Source organism: Nerophis lumbriciformis, linkage group LG09 (genome assembly GCF_033978685.3).
Source record: "Nerophis lumbriciformis linkage group LG09, RoL_Nlum_v2.1, whole genome shotgun sequence".
NCBI classification, from domain to species: Eukaryota; Metazoa; Chordata; class Actinopteri; order Syngnathiformes; family Syngnathidae; genus Nerophis; species Nerophis lumbriciformis.
In genome coordinates, this window is record NC_084556.2 from 37,732,501 (window position 1) to 37,754,850 (window position 22,350).

Below are 22,350 nucleotides of genomic sequence, written 5' to 3' on the forward strand. Positions count from 1 at the left end.
CTAGGTAGTTTTGGGTTGTGTTCTCTTTTTTTCCCCCATTTGGTGTCAATTGTAGAGCACATTTGGGATGATGTTAGGTTCTCTCCTCATCACATTCCCCAATCCAGTTCCAGCGCCGGCTCGCTATGCTGTTGTCCATGTTTTCTTGCTGATGGCCAAAAATCCAACAGATTATTCTCTGATATTTTTGTGCGAAAGACACCTGTGGGATGTCACTTGTGGTCATTCTCCAGCATTCTGAGCCATACAAGAGGGCGTAAAGGTCATTTGAGTTTGGTCTTAGTGCTGTGTTGTTGAGACCGCCACACATTGTTGAGTATTTGGAAGGCATTCCTAGCTTTTTTCAGCAGGTTCTTGATGTCATGTACTCGCCCATTATGTCTCATTTTGCTCCCAAGATAGGTGAACTCCTCTGTTGTCTGAAGATACTTACCATCTACTTGGATTGGTTACAGGTTTGGGATATTTAGCGTCATTATTTCGGTTTTCTTCTGGTTTATCCTAAAGTTAAGTTAAAAGTTAAAGTCCCAACGATAGTCACACACACACTAGATGTGGTGAAATTATTCTTTGCATTTGACCCATCTCCATGTTCACCCCCTGGGAGGTGAGGGGAGCAGTGAGCAGCAGCGGTGGCCGCGCTCAGGAATCATTTGGTGGCAATGGGTCCCATTTTTATAGTCTTTGGTATGACTCTGCCGGGGTTTGAACTCATGACCTTCCAGTCTCAGGGCGGACACTCTAACCACAAGGCCACTGAGCGGGCTGATTTGCGGAGCAAAGTCATTGATATGTGATGTTTTCTCAAGCATGCATTTGTGAGTGTGAGAGACCAGAGCCAAGTCATCGGCAAAGTCAAGGTCTTCCAATGCTAAGAAGATCCATCGTATGCCTCTTTTATTTGTTCTTCTGTTGTCTGTCACATCACCGAGTCAGTAGCGATGTCAAAAGAGTACCGCCGACATCACACACCCTTGTCTTACTCCTGTCTTCACCTGGAATGCAAGGCATTTGTTTCTCACTTTACAAAAGAAGTTGGCATATAAGGCCTCAATGAGTTCAACTATGTGCTGTGGGATCCCATACATTTGCAAGATGTCCGAGAGGCTGTCTCAAAAAATTATGTAGACCTGTCTCTGCCATTCTGTGCACTATCCGATCCATGCAACCTCTCCCTCTACAAAATCCTGCTGTTCCTAATGATTACTCCTACTGTTCAGTTATCAGTTATTTCCTTCTTCTCCCAGACATTTGTGAACAGTAGTCCAAGAACGTTAGCAGAAAGTGAAAGCTTCGACAACAAGAGTCTTTGTTAAGGTTGAAAGTAATAATTATTGAACTAATTGTTTACTATAAAATGTTTGGTGTTAATATTATTGTTTATCTAGAAAGGATTAATTGGATTTACGTTATTTGTAATGGGAAAAACTGCTTTGGTTTTCATACGATTCGGACTTCTAATGAAAACTGAGGTGCCACCGTGTTTGCAGCTGAAATACAGTATTTGCAGTTGAGTTGTTACAGGATTACACGTGTAAGCAGATCAGAATCACTGCTAAGATGATTAGAATTAGGATGCTAAAATAGGAATTATAACTGAACAAAATCTGAATTGAATCTTTGACGGTGCTATTATTTGCGAGGATTTGAGAGGGGTTTGCACAGGTCAACAGAGGTGAGTCTGTTCTAAAACAAGGCTTCATGGTGTTTTGTCAAGGATACATTTCAAGACTTGTTGAGCAAATCTAAATCATAACTTTTTTTTTTTAGAATTGATAGTAAATGTCTGCGATGTTTTTTCGTTTAAGGCTAAATGCTTACATTTTAAAGAAACACATTTTTATTATTATTAATTTTATCACAGTTTTCTAGCGTTTATCACAACTATGTGGCCCCTGACCTGACGGTGGTCAACTAATTTATTTAAAGTAAAAAATATTATTTATACATTGAACATTTTTTTAGTTACTGTAGAACACACAACAACGGTTTACAACCTTTTTTAAAGGAGAATGGCACTTTTTGGGGGTAATTTTGTAATCGTTCACAATCAATATGTAAGACAAGAAGACGGATGTATTTTCTTTTTATGCATTCCAACTCACTTTTCATTTTCTTTCATTTATCAATTTATTTCAGGCAATCACACAGAAAAAGTACAAGGTAGACAACATATAATAATATTAATAAATATAATGCAAAAGGTAATGTAAGCATGATGATCCAGTTTTGCCATATTTAATCCCACCCCCAGTTCTCCAGTCAGTGATTAATACATTGAGCTTCGCTGTTACTTTGTTCAAGAATTATAATACAAATGTTATATCATGGTGGCATTACCACAGGTAACACATAATTATTAATAATTTGTAGAAACAATAACAAGAATGAACAATACCAACAATGGTTATAGACAATATATCAACGATGGTAAGGAAACATAGAGCACATGGTAACCCTATGAGACAGAGTACAACAGCAATTCAAATTAAAGACCCTCCTTTCTATATTTGAACCAGACCCGATGTTTGTATAACAGTTTGAATCGATTAATAGTTCTAATATGGTGTAGTCAATGGTAGGTCCTCTGTTGTGCCCATAAAGCCCTCTGAATATCCATCCAAAACCGCCAACAATAATCCATTTTTATTTTGTGACTTTAAAGGGACAAACGCTAGAAAATGGATGGATGGGATGGAATATATGTTAGTTAGTATTAGTGATATTGTTATCATAAAGGTTAACGCAGACAAACTATTTATAGTTGCGCTGTGATCACAGTGGTAACTAGCTTGTGTGGCTATGTTGACATCATCGGCTGGTGAGTTGTTTCCTTGCCTTGGTGCTCGTGAAAGTTTATTCTAGATCAGGGGTCTGCAACCCACGGCTCTGGAGACGCATGCGGTTCTTTCATACGTCTGCCCTGGCTCCCTTTTGGCTTACTTTTGAAACATGTCAATCAATAATGTCAATAAATAATGGCTATTTAATTTAAATTTATTTTACTTTACATAGTTTATTTTAATGTAACATTTGCTATATAGAGAGTCTGGTGATCTTGTAATATATACTGTAAATACAACTTATTATAATATTTTGTTGATCAAAAGGTACATCACATCCCCTATGCACCATCTTTTGTTGGCAAGCAAATGTATTGTTTTTAGGAAAGTCAGCATTGGACAGATCAAAAAAGGTAAACATTTCTGATAAAAATAGAACATTTAATGCTTCAAGGACAGATTAATTTGCTTTCACTGTGGTCGGTTCATCTGTGTGCTTAATATGTGGGGAGAAAATAGCAAACAACAAAAAAAATCAAATGTTGTAAGACATTTCCAAAACAACCACACAGCATTTGTGAAAAAATAGCCAGCTGGAGATGTCTGAAAAAGAGCAGATTCAGAACTGGTGCGGAAAGCTGACCAGAGCAAATATACCTGGTGAGTCGTCGGTGTTTGATTTCATAAATGTTATAGCATACGTGTTTTGAAACAATACATGGTGCTATCGTCATATTAGGGCTCAGAGTTTATAGCTGTCGGCGGGTTTTATTTGGTGAGAAATGGGTTCAAATAGCTCTTTGTATGCTGAAGGTTGCCGACCCCTGTTCTGGCTCATAAATAATGCCGCTTACCATGATAGTAAAAGGATGAGGACATAATCCGACAAGTTAGTCAACTTTAGCATCCAATTTAGACCCGGAAATTATGAGAAAGACACGAAAATATGCTTGGTTCTATCCCCCTTTTTTCTTCGCGAGGATGATGTGTCATTCGTCATCCAAAAGACTACAGTATAGCAACAACCCCTCAGTTCGCATCGTAGTGACTCCCTTAGGCTCCATTGTAAGCAGACTTTCTTAATGGGTTGGAATGCATAAAAAAGAAAAATGTGTGTTCTTGTCTTACATAAGAATTGTGAATGATAGCCAAAATTCCTAAAAATTGCAGTTCCACTTTAGTATGTTTTTTTTTTTTTCTTTACAAAATTTGAGCCCTCTAAACATTAAATAACACCTATATAGTCACCTTTACACTGGTTTCACCCAATATAGTAGCCTTGAGTGTATTCTACTATAGATTTAAGTATTCACTGTTAGCCCGCAGGATCTTTCAAGCGTAATTGCGATGGCTGTCGGCCGATCACTACAAAAAGACGATTACCGTATTTTTCGGAGTATAAGTCGCACCTGCCGAAAATGCATAATAAAGAAGGGAAAAAAAACATATATAAGTCGTACTGGAGTATAAGTCGCATTTTTTGGGGAAATGTATTTGATAAAACCCAACACCAAGAATAGACATTTGAAAGGCAATTTAAAATAAATAAAGAATAGTGAACAACAGGCTGAATAAGTGTACGTTATATGAGGCATAAATAACCAACTGAGAACGTGCCTGGTATGTTAACGTAACATATTATGGTAAGAGTCATTCAAATAACTATAACATATAGAACATGCTATACGTTTACTAAACAATCTGTCACTCCTAATCGCTAAATCCCATGAAATCTTATACGTCTAGTCTCTTACGTGAATGAGCTAAATAATATTATTTGATATTTTACGGTATTGTGTTAATAATTTCACACTTAAGTTGCTCCTGAGTATAAGTCACACCCCCGGCCAAACTATGAAAAAAACTGCGACTTATAGTCCGAAAAATACGGTACTTGGAAATACTTCATCGCATCCTGGGTAATTCCTCAAAGTTAGAACTGAGCTTTTATGTGCTGAAACCACAGGCGCAAATTGGTCTTCAAAAATTTGACAACTTGACATTCACAGCTATGACCATAGCTATGTTGTTAGCATTCTTTGTAGATAGCAGTGTGTGGTCTGCGTTGTGATACCACATCGCTCACAAGGCTCACCAATGTCATGTGGAAATATGGAATTAGAGTCAAAGATGAAGTGACTCAACAGATGGTAGTCTTGTAAACATAAAGTGGCATGCCAAGTCCCATCGAGTCCTGCTACTTTTCGCATGTCGTCTTTTGACAATGAACATGTCAAAAGCTCACCAATGTGGGGATGACGCAGGGTTTGAAGATGAAGTGCATCAAAAAGTTGTTCTCCTAAAAGTTGACCAACTTGATTGTCGGCGGGATAATAGCGCCAAGATTAGTGTTGTTAGCATTGTCAACCTTAAGCCGGAAACGAAAGTCCCGCTTGGTGAATATCTTTTTCGATCTCCACAACATGATAATAGAAAATCAATCGAATACTGCATTGTACTACGTTCAACACTTTGTGATACTGTAGAGCAAATTCAACCCCTATAAAAAGTTAAGGATTCACCAGACATGGAAGATGTTCATGTTTTGTAGGGGAAACAAACAGATACCAAGTACGTTATAGATAACATACACAAAACTATAGTCATTTCAAATGACAACTTCCTGGCTTTAAGAAAGACTAAAATAAATAAAGAATATACATTGTGCCAGTCAATAACAGTTAGATTTTTTAGATCAAGTAGACTAAATTATTATGGAATCACTCAATTCTGAGTATGATTATGGAATCACCCTGCGTTTGTTCATTTCCAAAGCTAACAACAACAACATCAGATTAAATACATTCATTACTGTGCAGTTAAATTGAGTGTTCATACTAATTGAAACAAAGGAAAGGATTAACAAACTTCTTCAAGGAAGTAAATCATCACACAATGTTGCAAAAGATGTTGATTGTTCACGGTCAACTGTGTCTAAAATCTGGACCAAGTACAAACAACATGGGAATGTTGTAAAGTGTCAAGATCAAAAACTTTAAGCAATATGTCTTGAAAACAGAAAATACACAGCAAAAGAAATGAACAAATGGGCAGAAAATGGAGTCGCCATTCCTGACCCAACTGTACAACACCGCCTAAAGGAAATGGGATTTAAATACAGAAAAGCTAAACAAAAGCCGCCAGTAAAACCCAAACATAAAAAAACAATGTTATAATGGGCTATGGTAAAGCAATCGTGGACTATGGATAACTGGATTGAAGTCATATTCAGTGATGAATCGCAAATCTGTATTGGGCAAGGTGATGATGCTGGAACTTGTGTGTGGTGCCGTTCCAGGGAGATTTATGAAGACGACTGCCTGAAGAAAACATGCATATTTTCAAAGTCATTGATGAGATGGGGCTGAATGTCACATAATGGCACTGGGGTTGCATGTCATTACATCTTCAATAAATGCACAATTTCACTTTGACATTTTGGAAACTTTTCTTATTACATCAATCAAACAGTTGAGGATAAACATTTTTTCAAGATGATAATGCATCTTGCATAGAGCAAAAACTGTAAATTTGTAGTGGAAATTGAAGAAAACCGTCCATGACAAGACTCTAACCTGCAAAGCTCATCTGACAACAGCAATCAGAGAACGTTGAAGCAAGATTAATGAAGAGTGCTGTTTGTCTCTAGTTAAGTCCATGCATCAGAGCCTCAAAGCACAAAAGTTGTCATTGGAAATTATTATGGTTTTGTGTCATGTCTGTTATCTGCTTTATTCTAAATGAACAGAATGAACATTATCCACAATTATTAATTCCATAATTTACCAGGGGTTTTCGGTGTACTAAAGCCCGATTCAGGCCTTATGCCGGAATGGGCAGGAGGTGATGGGGTAGGGGGTGTGGTGGGAGATTGGCGTCTGTTGCTACAGCGCATCGAAGTTAAGTTGAGCAGTTTAACCGCTTCCGCGAAGAAGCTGTTCCTCAGTCTGGTGGTCCTATTTCAGATGCTGCGCGGTCTCCTGCCAGGGGTGAGGGGATCAAAGAAAGGGTGGGTGGGATGCTTGCTGATGAAGATGTCTGTGGTGGTGGAAAAGTTTATCCCCACAATCTTCTGAACAGCTTTTACCACCCTCTGCAATGTCTACTTCTCTTCAGCTGTGCAGCTGCTGTGGCACACCATTATGTTGGGGCTGAGGGTGCTCTTCACCACACGTCTGTGTAAGCTCTTAAGAATGGAGCTCCCTAGTCCAACACGCCACAGCTTCCGGAGAACATTTGCACAGCTGCTCCTCGAATGTGCTTCTTTCCTGAAGGCCAGCACCTTTGTTACATTGATGCAAAGGTTGGTGCTTTTGAACCAATCCACCATTATGTTCTACCTCCTCTCTGTACTCAGACTAATCATTGTCTGTGATGTGTCCCGCTACTGCTGTGTCGTTCACAAACTTCACTATTTGACAGCTGGGGTGTTTAGCAGTGCAGTCATAGGTCAGTAGTGTGAAGAGGATCGGCTCAGCACACATCCTTGAGGAGAGCCAGTTCTGAGAGTGATGGAAGAGGAGACAGTCAGAGGTCTGTTGGTCAGATAATCCCGATCAAGTCAAAAAACATGGCAGACTTGTGTTAGCGGCCACCTGTCTATGACGACCACTTGCCGACAGCAGCCACAGATTGCACTTATTTTGCTTCTAGTCCTTGTAGTGGCCACTGATATCAACATTTGCTGAAATGATGCATTATTTTGATATAGTGAATCTCTCAGTTGTTATGTTAAAGCAGCAACACATAAACATGCTCAGACATCTGCACTTTCTTCTCTGACGTCACATTAAATTCTAGTGGAAATGCAATCAACAACTGCATACTTTAGTGTGTGTTTTTTATGTTTCATGTATTTTTATATTATGCTCCTTTTTGCACGGTAGGTTGTGAGTTTAAACCCCGCGAGTCATACCAAAGACTATAAAAATGGGACCCATTACCTCCCTGCTTGGTGCTCAGCATCAAGGGTTGGAATTGGGGGTTAAATCACCAAAAATGATTCCCGGGCGCAGCCACCGCTGCTGCCCACTGCTCCCCTCACCTCCCAGGGGGTGATCAAGGGTGATGGGTCAAATGCAGAGAATAATTTCGCCACACCTAGTGTCATACTTGCCAACCTTGAGATCTCCGATTTCGGGAGGTGGGGGGCGCGTGGTTGGGGCGGGGGCGTGGTTGGGGGCGTGGTTAAGAGGGGAGGAGTATATTTACAGCTAGAATTCACCAAGTCAAGTATTTCATATATATATAAGAAATACTTGACTTTCAGTGAATTCTAGCTACCAAAGACTATAAAAAATGGGACCCATTACCTCCCTGCTTGGCACTCAGCATCAAGGGTTGGAATTGGGGGTTAAATCACCAAAATGATTCCCGGGCGCGGCCACCGCTGCTGCCCACTGCTCCCCTCACCTCCCAGGGGGTGATCAAGGGTGATGGGTCAAATGCAGAGAATAATCTCGCCACACCTAGTGTGTGTGTGACAATCATTGGTACTTTAACTTTAACTTTAATATATATATTTTTATTTTATTATATATATATATATATATATATATATATATATATATATATATATATATATATATATATATATTAGCTGTTAGTCAAGTATTTCTCTTATATATATATATATATATATATATATATATATATATATATAGATAAGAGGAATACTTGAATTTCAGTGTTCATTTATTTACACATATACACACACATAACACTCATCTACTCATTGTTGAGTTAAGGGTTGTATTGTCCATCCTTATTCTATTTTTCTAACCATGCTGAACACCCTCTCTGATGATGCATTCTGCTTCGTCTTTTTGTTGTGTGCGCAGTTGTGCACTGTACTCTCTAAAAGCCCTAGATGTTATTGTCACATATGCATGTACAGTAGATGGCAGTATTGTCCTGTTTAAGAGTGTCACAACATTGCTGTTTACGGCAGACGAACTGCTTTACGGTAGACGAAAACGTGACTGCTGTTGTTGTGTGTTGTTACCGCGCTGGGAGGATGTTAATGAAACTGCCTAACAATAAACCCACATAAGAAACCAAGAACTCGCCCTTGATCATTCTACAGTTATAACGTGATTGGGCAGGCACGCTGTTTATATTGTGGGAAAGCGGACGTGAAAACAGGCTGTCGACACGTCACTCAGGTCCGCATGGAGCTGGAGGGGGCGTGGACTCCAGCTCCGCCTGGATTTCGGGAGATTTTCGGGAGAAAATTTGTCCCGGGAGGTTTTTGGGAGAGGCGCTGAATTTCGGGAGTCTCCCGGAAAATCCGGGAGGGTTGGCAAGTATGCCTAGTGTGTGTGTGACAATCATTGGTACTTTAACTTTAACTTTAACTATGCCGCCTCTCAATTTCGAGAAAAATGTGTTTTCATTTTGTTGAAACAGCTAAATGACAATAAAGCTAGACTTGACTTGATTAATGTGTCATTTTCGCTCGCAGTGCTGTTTATGTGACTGTGGCGTCACATAAGTATTGAAGTATGGCAACACATCTGTATTAGGCAAGGCAAGGCAAATGTATTTATAGAGCACAATTTGTACACAAGGCAATTCAAAGTGCTTTTCAGAAAATTATAAGGGACAATTTATAATAAAATAACCTTAAAAAATAATCACAATTCAAATTAAAAACATAAAATAAAATCATCATTAAAAACTATTTTAATTCCAAATTAAAATCAAATATTGTAGATAAAATACTTCCAGTTGTCATATACATGCACAGTCAAATAAAAGTGTTTTCAGCATTGGCGTCTTTAGGCCTATTTTAGGAGGGCTTGAGCCTTCTGAAGCCCCCCTAAATAATTTGGTGTGTTTTTTTTGTTTTTTACAAGAAATTGCAGTAAAAATCACATCTGTTTTAGCACTGAAGAACAGGCGAGGCAGGCATAAATAGCCGCCTGAGTGGCAACTGCAACCAGGTGTGCCAGGCTGCCAATCAGGGACAGGTGAGGAAAACAAGCGCTCAGGGAGACAAGCAGGAAGGGGAACTAAAATAAGAGCGCCGACAGGAAACAAACACCAAACAAGAAACACAAACAGAAGTGAAGTGACAGATTGTCACATCCTCAAGCTTTTCTCAAAACCAAACATAGAGCAACAAGTTATGGGTGGATTTTGATGAAATCTTCAGGAAATGGGAACAAGTGATTACATTTTCGGGGTGATCCGGATCACTGTTTGGATTTAATATTTTTCAAAAGGTTTTTTTTTACTGTTGGGAGAAAGGGTCTGGCAAGGTATGTGCGCTCCAAGTGTTTCTCTAGTTGTTTATATCTTCACTATTATTAGGTCATCATGCCTGTTGGCAAAAATCAAAAAGAAAAGAAATGTATTCATTGCTGTTTCTATTATCCCGTCACAAACTCTATACAAAACACATGTACATGTACTGGCCAAAAAATGAAGATCACCGTATATTTATAATGGTTGCCAACCGCATAAAGTGTACAGTAATCACTTTTGCTCTTTCCCTTGAGTGGTCGCTATAGACAGCTTTGACTGTATTTACTAGTTACTTTCCCATAAAAGTAATTGAATTAGAATGTAACTTTGTAGTGGCGTGTGCTGTTGAGATGTTTGGCTGAATTTGTGATTTGTGATTATCTACCAAAATGCTAGGAGGCAGTGTCTTCTAGAGAGTAAGCAACCACAACTGTCGTTGCCTAGCTATTTAGCTTCCTGTGTAATATGGCACATATTTTTTTTAAGCCAATATTGTTAACGGCTTTTTCTCAAGGCCGATACTGACAGCTTATTTATATCTGTGATTTAAAATTTTTTTAGATTTAACTCTAGTTTGTGCACACCTTTCTTTAAAGCTTGCTTTGGGGAAGCTTCTTCAGCAGCAGGCCTCTTGAAAGGCGTTCAAAACCATGTTGTAGCACTTTAGAGCGATGCTGGCACTTTAGGTGGATGATTAGACTTCTTAGACTTAGAATTCCTTTTATTGTCATTCAATTTGAACATTACAGTACAGATAAGAACAACATTTTGTTGCATTAGCTCATGGTAGTGCAGGATAAAATAGCAATAAGGTGCAGATATAAATAAATAGATTACTGTACAGATAAATATATTGCACTTTTGCATATGTATCCACGTTTATGGATGTATGTTATATTGTCTTTATGTTCCAGTGAGTTAATCAATTTTTGGAGGGAATTGAGGGGATTATTTTGATGCGTTCAAGAGTCTTAGACCTGAGGGAAGAAGCTGTTCTGCTACGGAGGCTGCAGAACCTCTTTATAGAATCCAGCAGTGAAAACAGTCCTTGGTGGGGGCGGGTGTTGTCTCTGTAGATTTTCTGAGCCCTGGTCAGGCAGCGGCTTTTTGCGATCTTCTGGATAGAAGGAAGATAGGGTTTGATGTGGTGAAACTCGAAGTTTTTTCCCTCCTTGTGGAATGTTTGCAGAACATTAGTTACAAATGGCAAACACAATGTCTTCCTCTCAAACAATGAACATTTTCACACGATCAACGCAATTTTTGTTGGGCTCAGGGAAAGACAGGCTGTTTACAGCACAGCACAGGTAGGATGAGAACATCCATCCATCCATCCATTTTCTACCTCTTTGTCCCTTTGGGGGTCCCCGGGGGTGCTGGAGCCGATCTCAGCTGCATTCGTGAATACTTGATTTGTTCACTTTGAACTACTTCCAGCACAGTATGGGTAATCTTGCATCTTTCAGTAGTGTTTTCTTTCTTTGTAGGTCAGAGTTATCAGTGTTCCATCATAATTCCTCATATCGGCTTGATAATTATCTGTACGATATGTATCGTGCAAAGTATTAGTGAACAATGGCGACTGAAAGGACAGGTATGAGTGCATAGTAACACGCTACATTTCACTGTCGGTAACAGTAATTAATTAGTTTGCCCTTTAATGGAAAAACAAAAATGGCTTTTGAAACATTGGTATTTTTTAAACACTGTTACTCCTAATATTATTAAAGACGAGTCAAAAGAAAGTCAATGAACTATTGTGATTACTAAAGTTGATGAATGATAGCCAGCGAGCATTGCTGGTGCCACCGACAATCAGTGGGTAAAATTAAGGCAGCGCAGCCAATTGGTCCTGGCCAACGAAGATCCTTTTGTAAAATAGCAACGTTTGTTTTGTGATGCAGCTGTTAAAGTAAAATGTATAATGTAAAAAAAATATATATTTTTTAACAAAATTATCTTGATAGTGTGAATTGAGATTGCAATTTTGGGGGAATTTTTTTATATTTTTTTGTGCAGCACTATTGTCTTGCATGCTGATCTCTCTTCATAATCTATTGGTCTTGCAAGGGTGTAGTGACAGATATGAATATCGTTAAAACAATATCACTTTGGGGAAACACTAAAAAGAGTCTAATAATGATAAGACAAACATAGACTGATCTGCTATTTTGTAGAGCACCTGTCAGTAAGGATGACTACCTTTTCACATTTGAATCAATATAGTACCAATCCCAAGTACCTGGGAATCGATACCAGTACTGAACGGTACCAATCTTCAAGAGTTTCGTGAGTGATAATTGTCTTATAACATATATATGAATATACAGTATGTTTATAAATATATGTGTGTGTATATATACATATAGTTAATATGTATATAATATAATAAAACATGCTTTTATTTCGTCAAAGTATAATTTTCCAGCCATATTTGACACACTCTGCTGCTACATTCATGCAGTGTCTAGTGACCAGCAAGCACTTTAACATCGCTCAGACGCCGCAATAAGCATAAACAAATACACAGAACGACTGAAAATTTATTTTTTACCTTCATTTTGCTTTGTACATAATATTAACTCTTTGGAAATGGACCAAATGGTTGAATTTCAATAATTTTGATTCAATAAATAAAGGATTCATGTACTTTTGTAGTTTTTTACCCATATTTCTGCACAATAACTCAGATATGGTAACACTGGCTAGCAGTGCATATTTTCTAGTGATTTTTGGTCCAGAACATATTTTGCTTTATTCATTATTGATGTATTCCTTGCCACTTTATGTTGTATATTTTATGAGATTTTCAGTTCATTGGATCATCTCTCTCCATACGTGGCTCTGGACTATGGTGTGTTGCTTTAGCCAGGAGGTAGTCTTTGCCTCTAAGATGAATGTGCTAGTCTTTTCTTTTGTTGAGTCATTATGTTGAGTGTTAATACCGTAAGTATTGTACTCATTACACAGCAGCTGTTTGATAGTGACATGCAACTTAATTACATGTCATGTTTAAAGTTGTAAAGGTTTTAGTGTTGCTAAATAAAGGCAAAACGGCTGTTTGTAATGGGAAAGATGTTAATGGGTTTTGTATTCACTCGATCATTTAATCTAGTGATTAGCTTCTCCAGATGCTGAGCAGCGTCAGTTTTTTCAACGTGTAAGGTAATCATCACAGTTTTATGATAATACAAATGTAAAATGGTAATGTTTTTAGGAATTTTACTGCTTTTCATTGTTATAAGGGTTATTGTTACGTCCTTATTTTGTTGATAATGTTACTCTCTCTTATGTTGTCAAATTGTTCACAAGTAAGTTTGTTTTTGTTTGCCTAAAATCTTTAGTTTTGTTCTAAATATAATAATTCTCAAGGCATTAAATCGATCGCAACTGAACTGTTTGTGTTAGAAATGCTTACCTCTAGTCAGAGCAGACATTACCGAATTTGGAGTGGTTGAAATCGCTAATGTTAATCAGTAATATGTCTGTTTCAATTTTAATGTAAATTAGCATCGAGCTAGCGCATTTTAAACAATAAGCCTTATTGTACTTTTGAGCGCCTTCTTATTGCTTTGTTGGCATGGAAAATTGTAATACTACCTACAAACAATTCATCTGTTTCCAGTCTGAGTGCTTGACTGTGTTTTTCTGGTGCCGAGGCTCAAACTGGAAACAACGTTAAGTGCAACAAAGGTAATCAAAATATGGCAACGTTTGATTTGATGTGAATCAGTAGTGACAGACTTCGGTCGGTTTATAAAAGTACCGAATTTGGTCCCTATACCTGCCAGTAATTGCTGCTTAAAATCGTCCTCACTGTTTCCGCTTTACAGCGTCACTGATGGGCCTCAATGAATAAAACAATAACACAAAGCCAACATCTACCTACATTTTTATATTCATGACACTATGGGAGTGTATGGATGGCTGTAAGGTAAAGCAGTTGTTGGAAGAATGAGTTGCATTTTATCTTGTTCTTGTAGGGTACTCATAAGATACAAAGGTGTAACGCTGTCCGAATGCGCTTTTGCTGTCCTTGAAAATTCAAAACCATTTATTTTTAAACTTGTAAAGAAGTCACTTCCTTGATAAGGGTGAATAGTTTGTTTACTTGCTGAATGTCTGCATAAAACATTGCTTGCTCTCTTTGTGGACTTGGATTTTCCCAAGACCAGATGCGCTCATCAAAAGTATAAAGTAACTTATCTTGTCTGAAAATTAATTAGGGATGAACACTTGGAATGGGTAATTCATAATATATGGGTTTAAATTAAACAGAACTAAATATGTAAATGCATGGTGGGTGTTAGCAGCAACCAATCAACTAAACATCTGCAAAAATAACATTTACAAAATAATGATATTAATATTATTTACGGCACAATTAGATACTTGTTTGCTGAGGGGTTGTTGGGTTAGGGAGGGGATTCATAATTTGGCAATGCAATTGCTGAAAATAATGGGAAGGGCCCCTCAACATAGCAACTGACACTGTGGTCAAAGTTGGAATAGTGACAAAACAATTTTTTTTTAAGATATTCAGCAATTCGTCACGTTCCATGTGTCAGGTAAACCGTGACGAATGCGGCCATATGAATCCCCTTCCTACTGTAAATACAATGTCAGCCAGAGGGGATTGGCATTTGTGATCCGCATTAAAAGACAATAATCGGCAGTTGAGATCACATCCTTTTTTTTAAATGAAAAACAGCCTATATTGATCAAATGTAGCATTGTGTGGCTAATGGGTAGGCCAATTTGACCAATGTAAAAATATGTTAACCACTGCCATTGGTAAAATTTAATGACTTTTTTTCACACTAAATTTACTTTTTTTTTCAATAAATACAGTATGTAAAAACTCTGAAATATTGGTCTGGTATTTTACAATCATAAATATCTTTGTTCCATCTATGCTTTATTCTTTTGTTAAGAAATTAATATTGACATTTCTGCATTTGCTTTCTCCCTCAGCCCCTCCCACGTTCACAGATACGCCACCTCAGTACGTTGAAGCCAAGGAGGCTGGGAGCATCACTTTGACCTGCATGGCCTTTGGCAACCCCAAACCCTCGGTCAGCTGGCTGCGGGAAGGCAACCTTATGGTGACCAGTGCCAAGTACAAGGTATACATACTGAATTTGTTACCGTTATGATTGATTGAGAAAAAAACACCCTCCAAAATCATTGCATTTATACTTCTAAACTGCCAGAGCGTGTGACAATTCAGCAGTTTTCAGTGTAATTGTACTGTAGTTGAATTGCAAGTTTTGTCTCAGTTAAAGGGGAACTGCACTTTTTTTGGGATTTTTGTCTATCGCTCACAATCATTATGAAAGACAAGAAGACCGATAGACACTGTTCAAAAAAATTAAAGGAACACTTTGAAAACAGATTTCAATGGTGAAACAAAAAATGTCAGATATCTATACTGATATGGACAGTTTAATGTCTCAGGAACAAAAGGATGCCACAAGGATGCCTTCATCCCGATGCCTAATGGCAGTCAGACTGCCGTTCTCTAGCCTGTAGAGGTCTGTTCGTCCCTCCATGGAAATGCCTCCCCAGACCATCACTGACCCACCACCGAACGGGTCATGCTGAATGATGTTGCAGGCAGCATAGCGCTCTCCTTGGCTTCTCCAGACCCTTTCACGTCTATCACAGGTGCTCAGGGTAAACCTGCTCTCATCTGTGAAAAGCACAGGGCGCCAGTGGCGGACTTGCCAATTCTGGTGTTCTATGGCAAATGCCAATCAAGCTCCACGGTTCTGAGCAGTGAGCACAGGGCACACTACAGGACGTAGTGCCCTGAGGCCACCCTCGTGATGTCTGTTTCTGACTGTTTGGGCAGAGACATTCACACCAGTAGCCTGCTGGAGGTCATTCTGTAGGGTTCGGGCAGTGCTCAACCTGTTCCTCCTTGCACAAAGCAGCAGATATCGGTCCTGCTGATGGGATGAGGACTGTCTACGGCCCTGTCCAGCTCTCCTAGAGTAACTGCCTGTCTCCTGGAATCTCCTCCATGCTCTGGAGATTGTACTGGGAGACACATCAAATCTTCTTGCAACAGCACGCATGGATGTGCCATCCTGGAGGAGTAGGACAATCTGCGCAACTTCAGGAGGGTTAAGAAATCGCCTCATGCTCCCAGTCGTGATAATGACTCTAGCTAAAGCCAACACTTGTGGAAAAACAGTTAAAAAAGATCAAGAGGGAGGAACTTGAAATGGCCTCCACCTGCAAAACAAGTCTTGTTTTGGGGGCCATCTCGTTGTTGCCCCTCTAGTGCACTTGTTGTTGATTCCATCAACACCAATGCAGCTGAAACTGATTAATAACCCCCTCTGCCACGTACCTGACCAAAACCTTATCAGAAAAGTGCAATTGAATTCATGCCATACCCTGATAAAAAACTGTTCCTTTAATTTTTTTGAGCAGTGTATTTAAAAAAAAAAAGCATTTTAACTCATAAACAAACATAAATAAAAGTCAGCTGACAAAGGAGTCCTCCATTCCGCCCATAAAGCCCTCTAAATAACCACACAATAACCCACAGGCGCCCGCCCTCCATGCCAAAACACTACCATCAGTTTGGAACCGTAAAAAAGAGAAGCTAATGTGGAAAGAAAAAAAAAATAACTTAAAAAAACTTTGAAACACAAAAAGACAATAAAAGAGTACAAATATATGAATATTGGCATCGAAAAGTTGTCATGATTAAAAAATTTAGCCACAAAAAATATTTAATTTTTTCCAATGTATGTATTTATTCGTTGCCAACACTTGTTTTGGTGCCAATACAACTTTGTCTACAATGTAGATTTCTTTTTTCGATACCTAATCTTACTGGCAGTGTTTTAGCTCCACAGCCACCAAGCTAAACTTGCCATTCAATATACCTTTTTCTGTGTCCGTTTCTGCTCTCTATTTGTCCCTGTGACTCTTCCACCACAACGTTATGGACTAAGAGCCACACAGGGTACATGTTAATCGCGTGATAAGAAAGAAATAGCGCCGTTGAATGAAATTCTTGATAACTTTTTGTTATCGCATTAACTTTGACAGCCCTATGGCTGTCTCGTGCACACAAACATGTCCATAGATACGTACAAAAAAGCCGCCTCAGAGAAGCGACAAACAATTTGCAGAAATGGCTGACAACTTGCCCCCAATTCTGCCTGTAACCACCGGGAGACCGAGAAAAAAACATTGAAGAGAAAGTAGCCACCAAAAAGCGATGAGAGCAAGCGAGAAGAGTAAATACTGGAGATATTTTTGAGCGCTGTAGAGACCTTTGGAAACCGCCGCAAGTTTCAAAATGTATTCTATGGTTGCTACATTTATGTTAAACAGGTGAGTAAAATCATACACTTCTTCCTAACACTGCTTTTGTAGCAAAACTTTATATTATGACTAAATAATTCTGTCTTGGATTTCACAAATACATAAGTCTTCTTTGTTATTGTTACGATAATTTATAGTTATACATTCAATGTTAGCTAAACTTAGCCAAATCGCTATCATTAACAAACAAACTTAACTAGTTTTACCTTCATTTATGATCTGTTACAGCTAAAGTGCAATGGTCAATTAAATCCAAGATTTTATGTCTTAAACATTTTCATATTTATCTAACAAACTAATTAAAAAAGTAGTGGAATAGCTAGCGTTGCATGGCGTAGCTAACACTGACTAGTAACAATTAATTTCAGCCGACAATGTATGTATATAACCTGCTCAGTGGCCTTGTGGTTAGTGTCCGCCCTGGGATTGGTAGGTCGTGAATTCAAACTCCGGCTGAGTCATACCAAAGATTATACAAATGGGACCCATTACCTCCCTCAGCATCACTCAGCATCAAGGGTTGGAATTGGGAGTTGAATCACCAAAATAATTCCCGAGCGCTACCGCTGCTGCTCACTGCTCCCCTCACCTCCCAGGGGGTGGAACAATTGGATGGGTCAAATGCAGAGGGTAATTAATTTCACCACACCTAGTGTGTGTGTGTGTGTGTGTGTGACAATGAGTGGTACTTTAACTTTAACTTTATGTTCTCTTCGCATTTTCCTGCTAGTGTGTGTTATGTGGGGGTGTGGCTTGTATGTTTAAAGAAGGAAGAGGGCAGTAAACCGTGCAATGCCTACAACACTTAGCTTCCTTAAGGCAGACGTGTAGGGATGTAACTAGATGAAAAATTCATATTACGGTTATCAAAACCCCAAAAATCCCAGTTATTATTAACGTGGTATTGTTGAATGTACTTAAAAAGTACTTATACACACACTACGCTCTTTGACAAAGATATATTTTTTATAAAACTAAAATATATAAACCCACAGTTAGAAAAGCCACTGTTTTGCATGTTTTGTTTCTTATGCTTCACTGATAGTGTTTTACTTTTAGTATTTTATCTGTTTCAATGTCTAAGTGTCCTGACCTGTTAAGGCAGGTCTAACCTTGTTTTGGTTTTGTTGAGTTTTTCCTGTGTTAAGTGTTTTGTTCCTATTTAGTTACTTATTTTTTCCCCACTTCCTGTTCTGTGTGTGTTGCTTTGCAGTGACTTTATTTCCCTCCCTCTGTGCACTGTTTCCCTCACCTATGCTTGATTGACGATCAGTGGACTTACCTGTCCCTGATTGCTAATCAAAATGGTTTATATGCCAGCTTCAGCTGCCTCTTGCTGCTGGAACATTTCTTTATGTTTGTTTAGCATTGATATGATTTAATTGTCCGGTATTGTCCAGTCTTTATATGCAAAACTTCTCCGTGCTTACTGTGCACTTCAATGCTGCTCTCTATTTTTGTATTAAAACAATACATACTTTTCTTACCTGCACGTCATCTCCTGTCTCCATATCTTAGGGTCACAACTTCCGCAACAGTGCGAGAACATAACACTAATCTTTTGTTTTATTGGTTTGTGTTGTAGCACTTTAGGATGCATTTAAATGAAAAGTGCGTAACAAATAAAGTCAATTATTTCTTATTTCTGGCGGGTGTTGTGGCATCCAACTCAGTTTAGTTGTCCTTTTAATGCACTGTAACAACACCTCCACCTCGTATAAAACAATCCATCTGTTCTAAAAGAGCACAGCTTGTAGGTCCAATGTGCACAATTGAATAGCTTATTTGCGCAGACAGCAATACCGTAAATTTAGATTGGGGTATGTGGTTTCTTTTTGGGCAAAGACTTTAATGACACTTGTTTTCATGTTAGAATGGCGCCAGGCAATCTGTGGGTTTATCAAAATGGAGTAATCAATCATGTTTTTTTGATCATTTTAATTAAAAATGGTCAGGAGTTTTACCGCGGTTATCATTAATACCGTTTATCATTACATTCCTACAGCTGTGTAAGCGTAGCAAACAGTCACTTTTATCCATCCATCCATCTTCTTCCGCTTATCGGTAGTCGTGTCGCGGGGGCATCAGCTTAAGCTGAGAAGCCCAGACTTTCCTCACCCCAGCTACTTCGTCCAGCTCTTCTCATCTCGAAGCGTTCCCAGGCCAGCTGTTAGACATAGTCCCTCCACCGTGTCCTGGGTCTTCCCCGTAGTCTCCTACTGGTCGGACGTGCCCTTAACACTTCCCCAGCGAGGCATTAGGGGCGCATTCTGATCAGATACCCGAAAACCTCATCTGGCTCCTCTCGATGTGGAAGAGCAACGGCTTTACTTTGAGCTCCTCACGTATGACAGAGCTTTTTACCCTATCTCTAAGGGAGAGCCCACCACCCGACGGAGGAAACTCATTCCGGCTGCTTGTACTTGTGATCTTGTCCTTTCGGTCATAACCCACAGCTCATGACCATAGGTGAAGATATGGGATGATATTCGAAACCGGTTCTCCCGGTTGTTCGATAAGAAAAGAACCGATTCCATGGACTCGAATCCCTTTTTGAGAACCGGTTCCCGTTATCGAGGCCACTATAGTAAAGAAAAAGAGTTGGCCACTATAGTAAAGAAAAAGAGTTGGTTCTTTATTCGAATCCCTGGGAACGATTCCCGTCCCACAGGAAATGCCCTGTGGGACGTCCCAGGAAATGACGTAGCTCAGTCATTAGGTGGCAGATACAGAAGCAGCAACAACAATGGACCGGAAAAAACGCCTCAAGGCATGGCTTCATTTTACAAAAAAATATGACGAGGAAACGGCTATCTAATATTATTGCCAGGCTTCGCTCTCATGTAAGGGGGGGGAAGTACAGCAAGCATGTTGAAACATGTTCAGGCTGCACGTAACCTGAACGTTCGAGAAAGGTGTCGTGGAGAAGCAGCGACGAAGCACGCCCCTCTTCCTGTGCTTCAACCTGCAGCGCCAATTCCAGTGATAGTGCTGGTGAGTAACTAACGTTAACTGTTGCCGGTTAATTTCCATATCTGCTCACTCTTAGCATTTAGGCTAAAATAACATTACCTTGTATGTCAATCCAGGATTGCAGTAATGTTAGCTAGACTAACAGTACCTAAGCATAGTCAGTGGCTAACGGTAACGTTAACGTTAGCCTTTTTGTGTGTGTCTGATAACGTTAACAGTATTTTGTAGCCTACACCAGTGGTCCCCAACCACCGGGCCGCGGCCCGGTACCGGTCTGTGGATCGATTGGTACCGGGCCGCACAAGAAATAAATACAAATACAAATTTGTTTTTATTTTTATTTGTTATTAAATCAACATAAAAAAACACAATGTACACTTACAATTAGTGCACCAACCCAAAAAACCTCCCTCCCCCATTTACACTCATTCACACTTATTCGCACAAAAGAGTTGTTTCTTTCTGTTATTAATATTTCTGGTTCCTACATTATATATCAATATAGATCAATACAGTCTGCAGGGATACAGTCCGTAAGAACACATGATTGTATTTTTTTTATGACAAAAAAATAATAATACAACAACCTATCTGGATTCGATAAGAGAATCGATAAGGAATCGGTTCGATAAGAGGATTCGATAGTAGGCTCGAACTCGATAATTTCTTATCGAACATCATCCCTAACATCGAACGGTAAATTGAGAGCTTTGCCTTCTGGCTCAGCTCTTTCATCATCACGACGGATCGATACAGGGTCACTGTAGACGCTGCCCTGATTCGCCTGTCGATCCCACAAGCCACCTTTCCCTCGCTTGTGAACAAGACCCCTAGGTACTTGAACTCCTCCACTTGGGGCAGGATCTCCTCCCCAACCCGGAGATGGCACTCGACCCTCTTCCAGGCGAGAACCATGGACTCGGACTTGAAAATTATGATTTTCATCCCAGTCGCTTCACACGCTGCAAATTGATCCAGTTAAAATTTAAGATCCTGGCCAGATGAAGCCAGCAGGACCACATCATCTGCAAATAGCAGAGACCTAATCTTGCAGCCACTAAACCGGATCCCCTCACCGCCCTGATTGCGCTTAGAAATTATTTCCATAAATGTTGTAAACAAAATTGGTGACAAATGGTAGCCCTGGCGAAATCCAACCCTCACTGGAAACAGGTCCGACTTACTGCCCGCAATGCTGACCAAGGTGAACAACCTCTGGCATGTTCACCTTGGTCAGTGATCATACAGGGAGCGGACAGCCACAATCAGGCGGTTTGATACCCCATTTCTCTGCGCACTCTCCACAGGACTTCCCGAGGGAATGCCTTCTCCAAGTCCACAAAACACATGCAGACTGGTTGGGCAAACTCTCATGCTCCCTCAAGGATCCTGCCACAGTTCCACAACCAGGACGGAAACCACATTGCTCATCCTGAATCCGAGGTTCGACTAGCCAGCATAGCCTCTTCTCCATTACACCTGAGCAGACCTTACCGGGAAGGCTGAGGAGTGTGATCCCACGATAGTTGGAACACACCCTCCGGTTCCGCTTTTTAAATAGATTAACCACCACCCCAGTCTGCCAATCCAGAGGCACTGTACCCGATGTCCATGCAATGCTGCAGGGTCTTATAACCGAGGAGCTTTTTAACTACTTTGGCAACCTCAGCCCCAGAAATAGGGGAGCCCACCACTGCTTTCTCAATGCAAGACGTGTAGGTGGCATTGAGGAGGTCTTGGAAGTACTTCTTCCACCGATCCATCCAAAGTCGACATCAGCAGCACCCCGTCCCCACTATACACAGTGTGCACTGCTACCCCCTCTTGAGATGGCGAATGGTGGTTCAGAATTGCTTCAAAGCCGTCCGGGAAGTTGTTTTCCATGGCTTTTCCGAACTCCTCATGTCCGAGTTTTTACCTCTCCAACAACCAAAGCTGCACACTGCTTAGCCTGTCTGTCCGCTGGTGTTCACCAGCGGGTTCTGGGATTACCGCCACG

At 39.8% G+C, this 22,350-nt stretch overlaps 1 protein-coding gene across 7 annotated transcripts in view; it reads left to right on the plus strand.

Annotated features, from left to right (window-relative positions):
- LOC133607332 (protein turtle homolog B-like) overlaps positions 1–22,350 on the plus strand; it is a 250,778-nt gene that overhangs the window by 91,260 nt on the left and 137,168 nt on the right. For 6 of the 7 annotated variants that reach the window (XM_061961847.2, XM_072913838.1, XM_072913840.1 and 3 more), the window contains one exon: positions 15,006–15,157. In XM_061961847.2, coding sequence (XP_061817831.2) covers positions 15,006–15,157 — 152 coding nt within the window. Of the gene's footprint in view, positions 1–9,826; positions 10,046–15,005; positions 15,158–22,350 lie in introns of those variants that run through there. The other variant, XM_072913842.1, reaches the window with a different exon arrangement.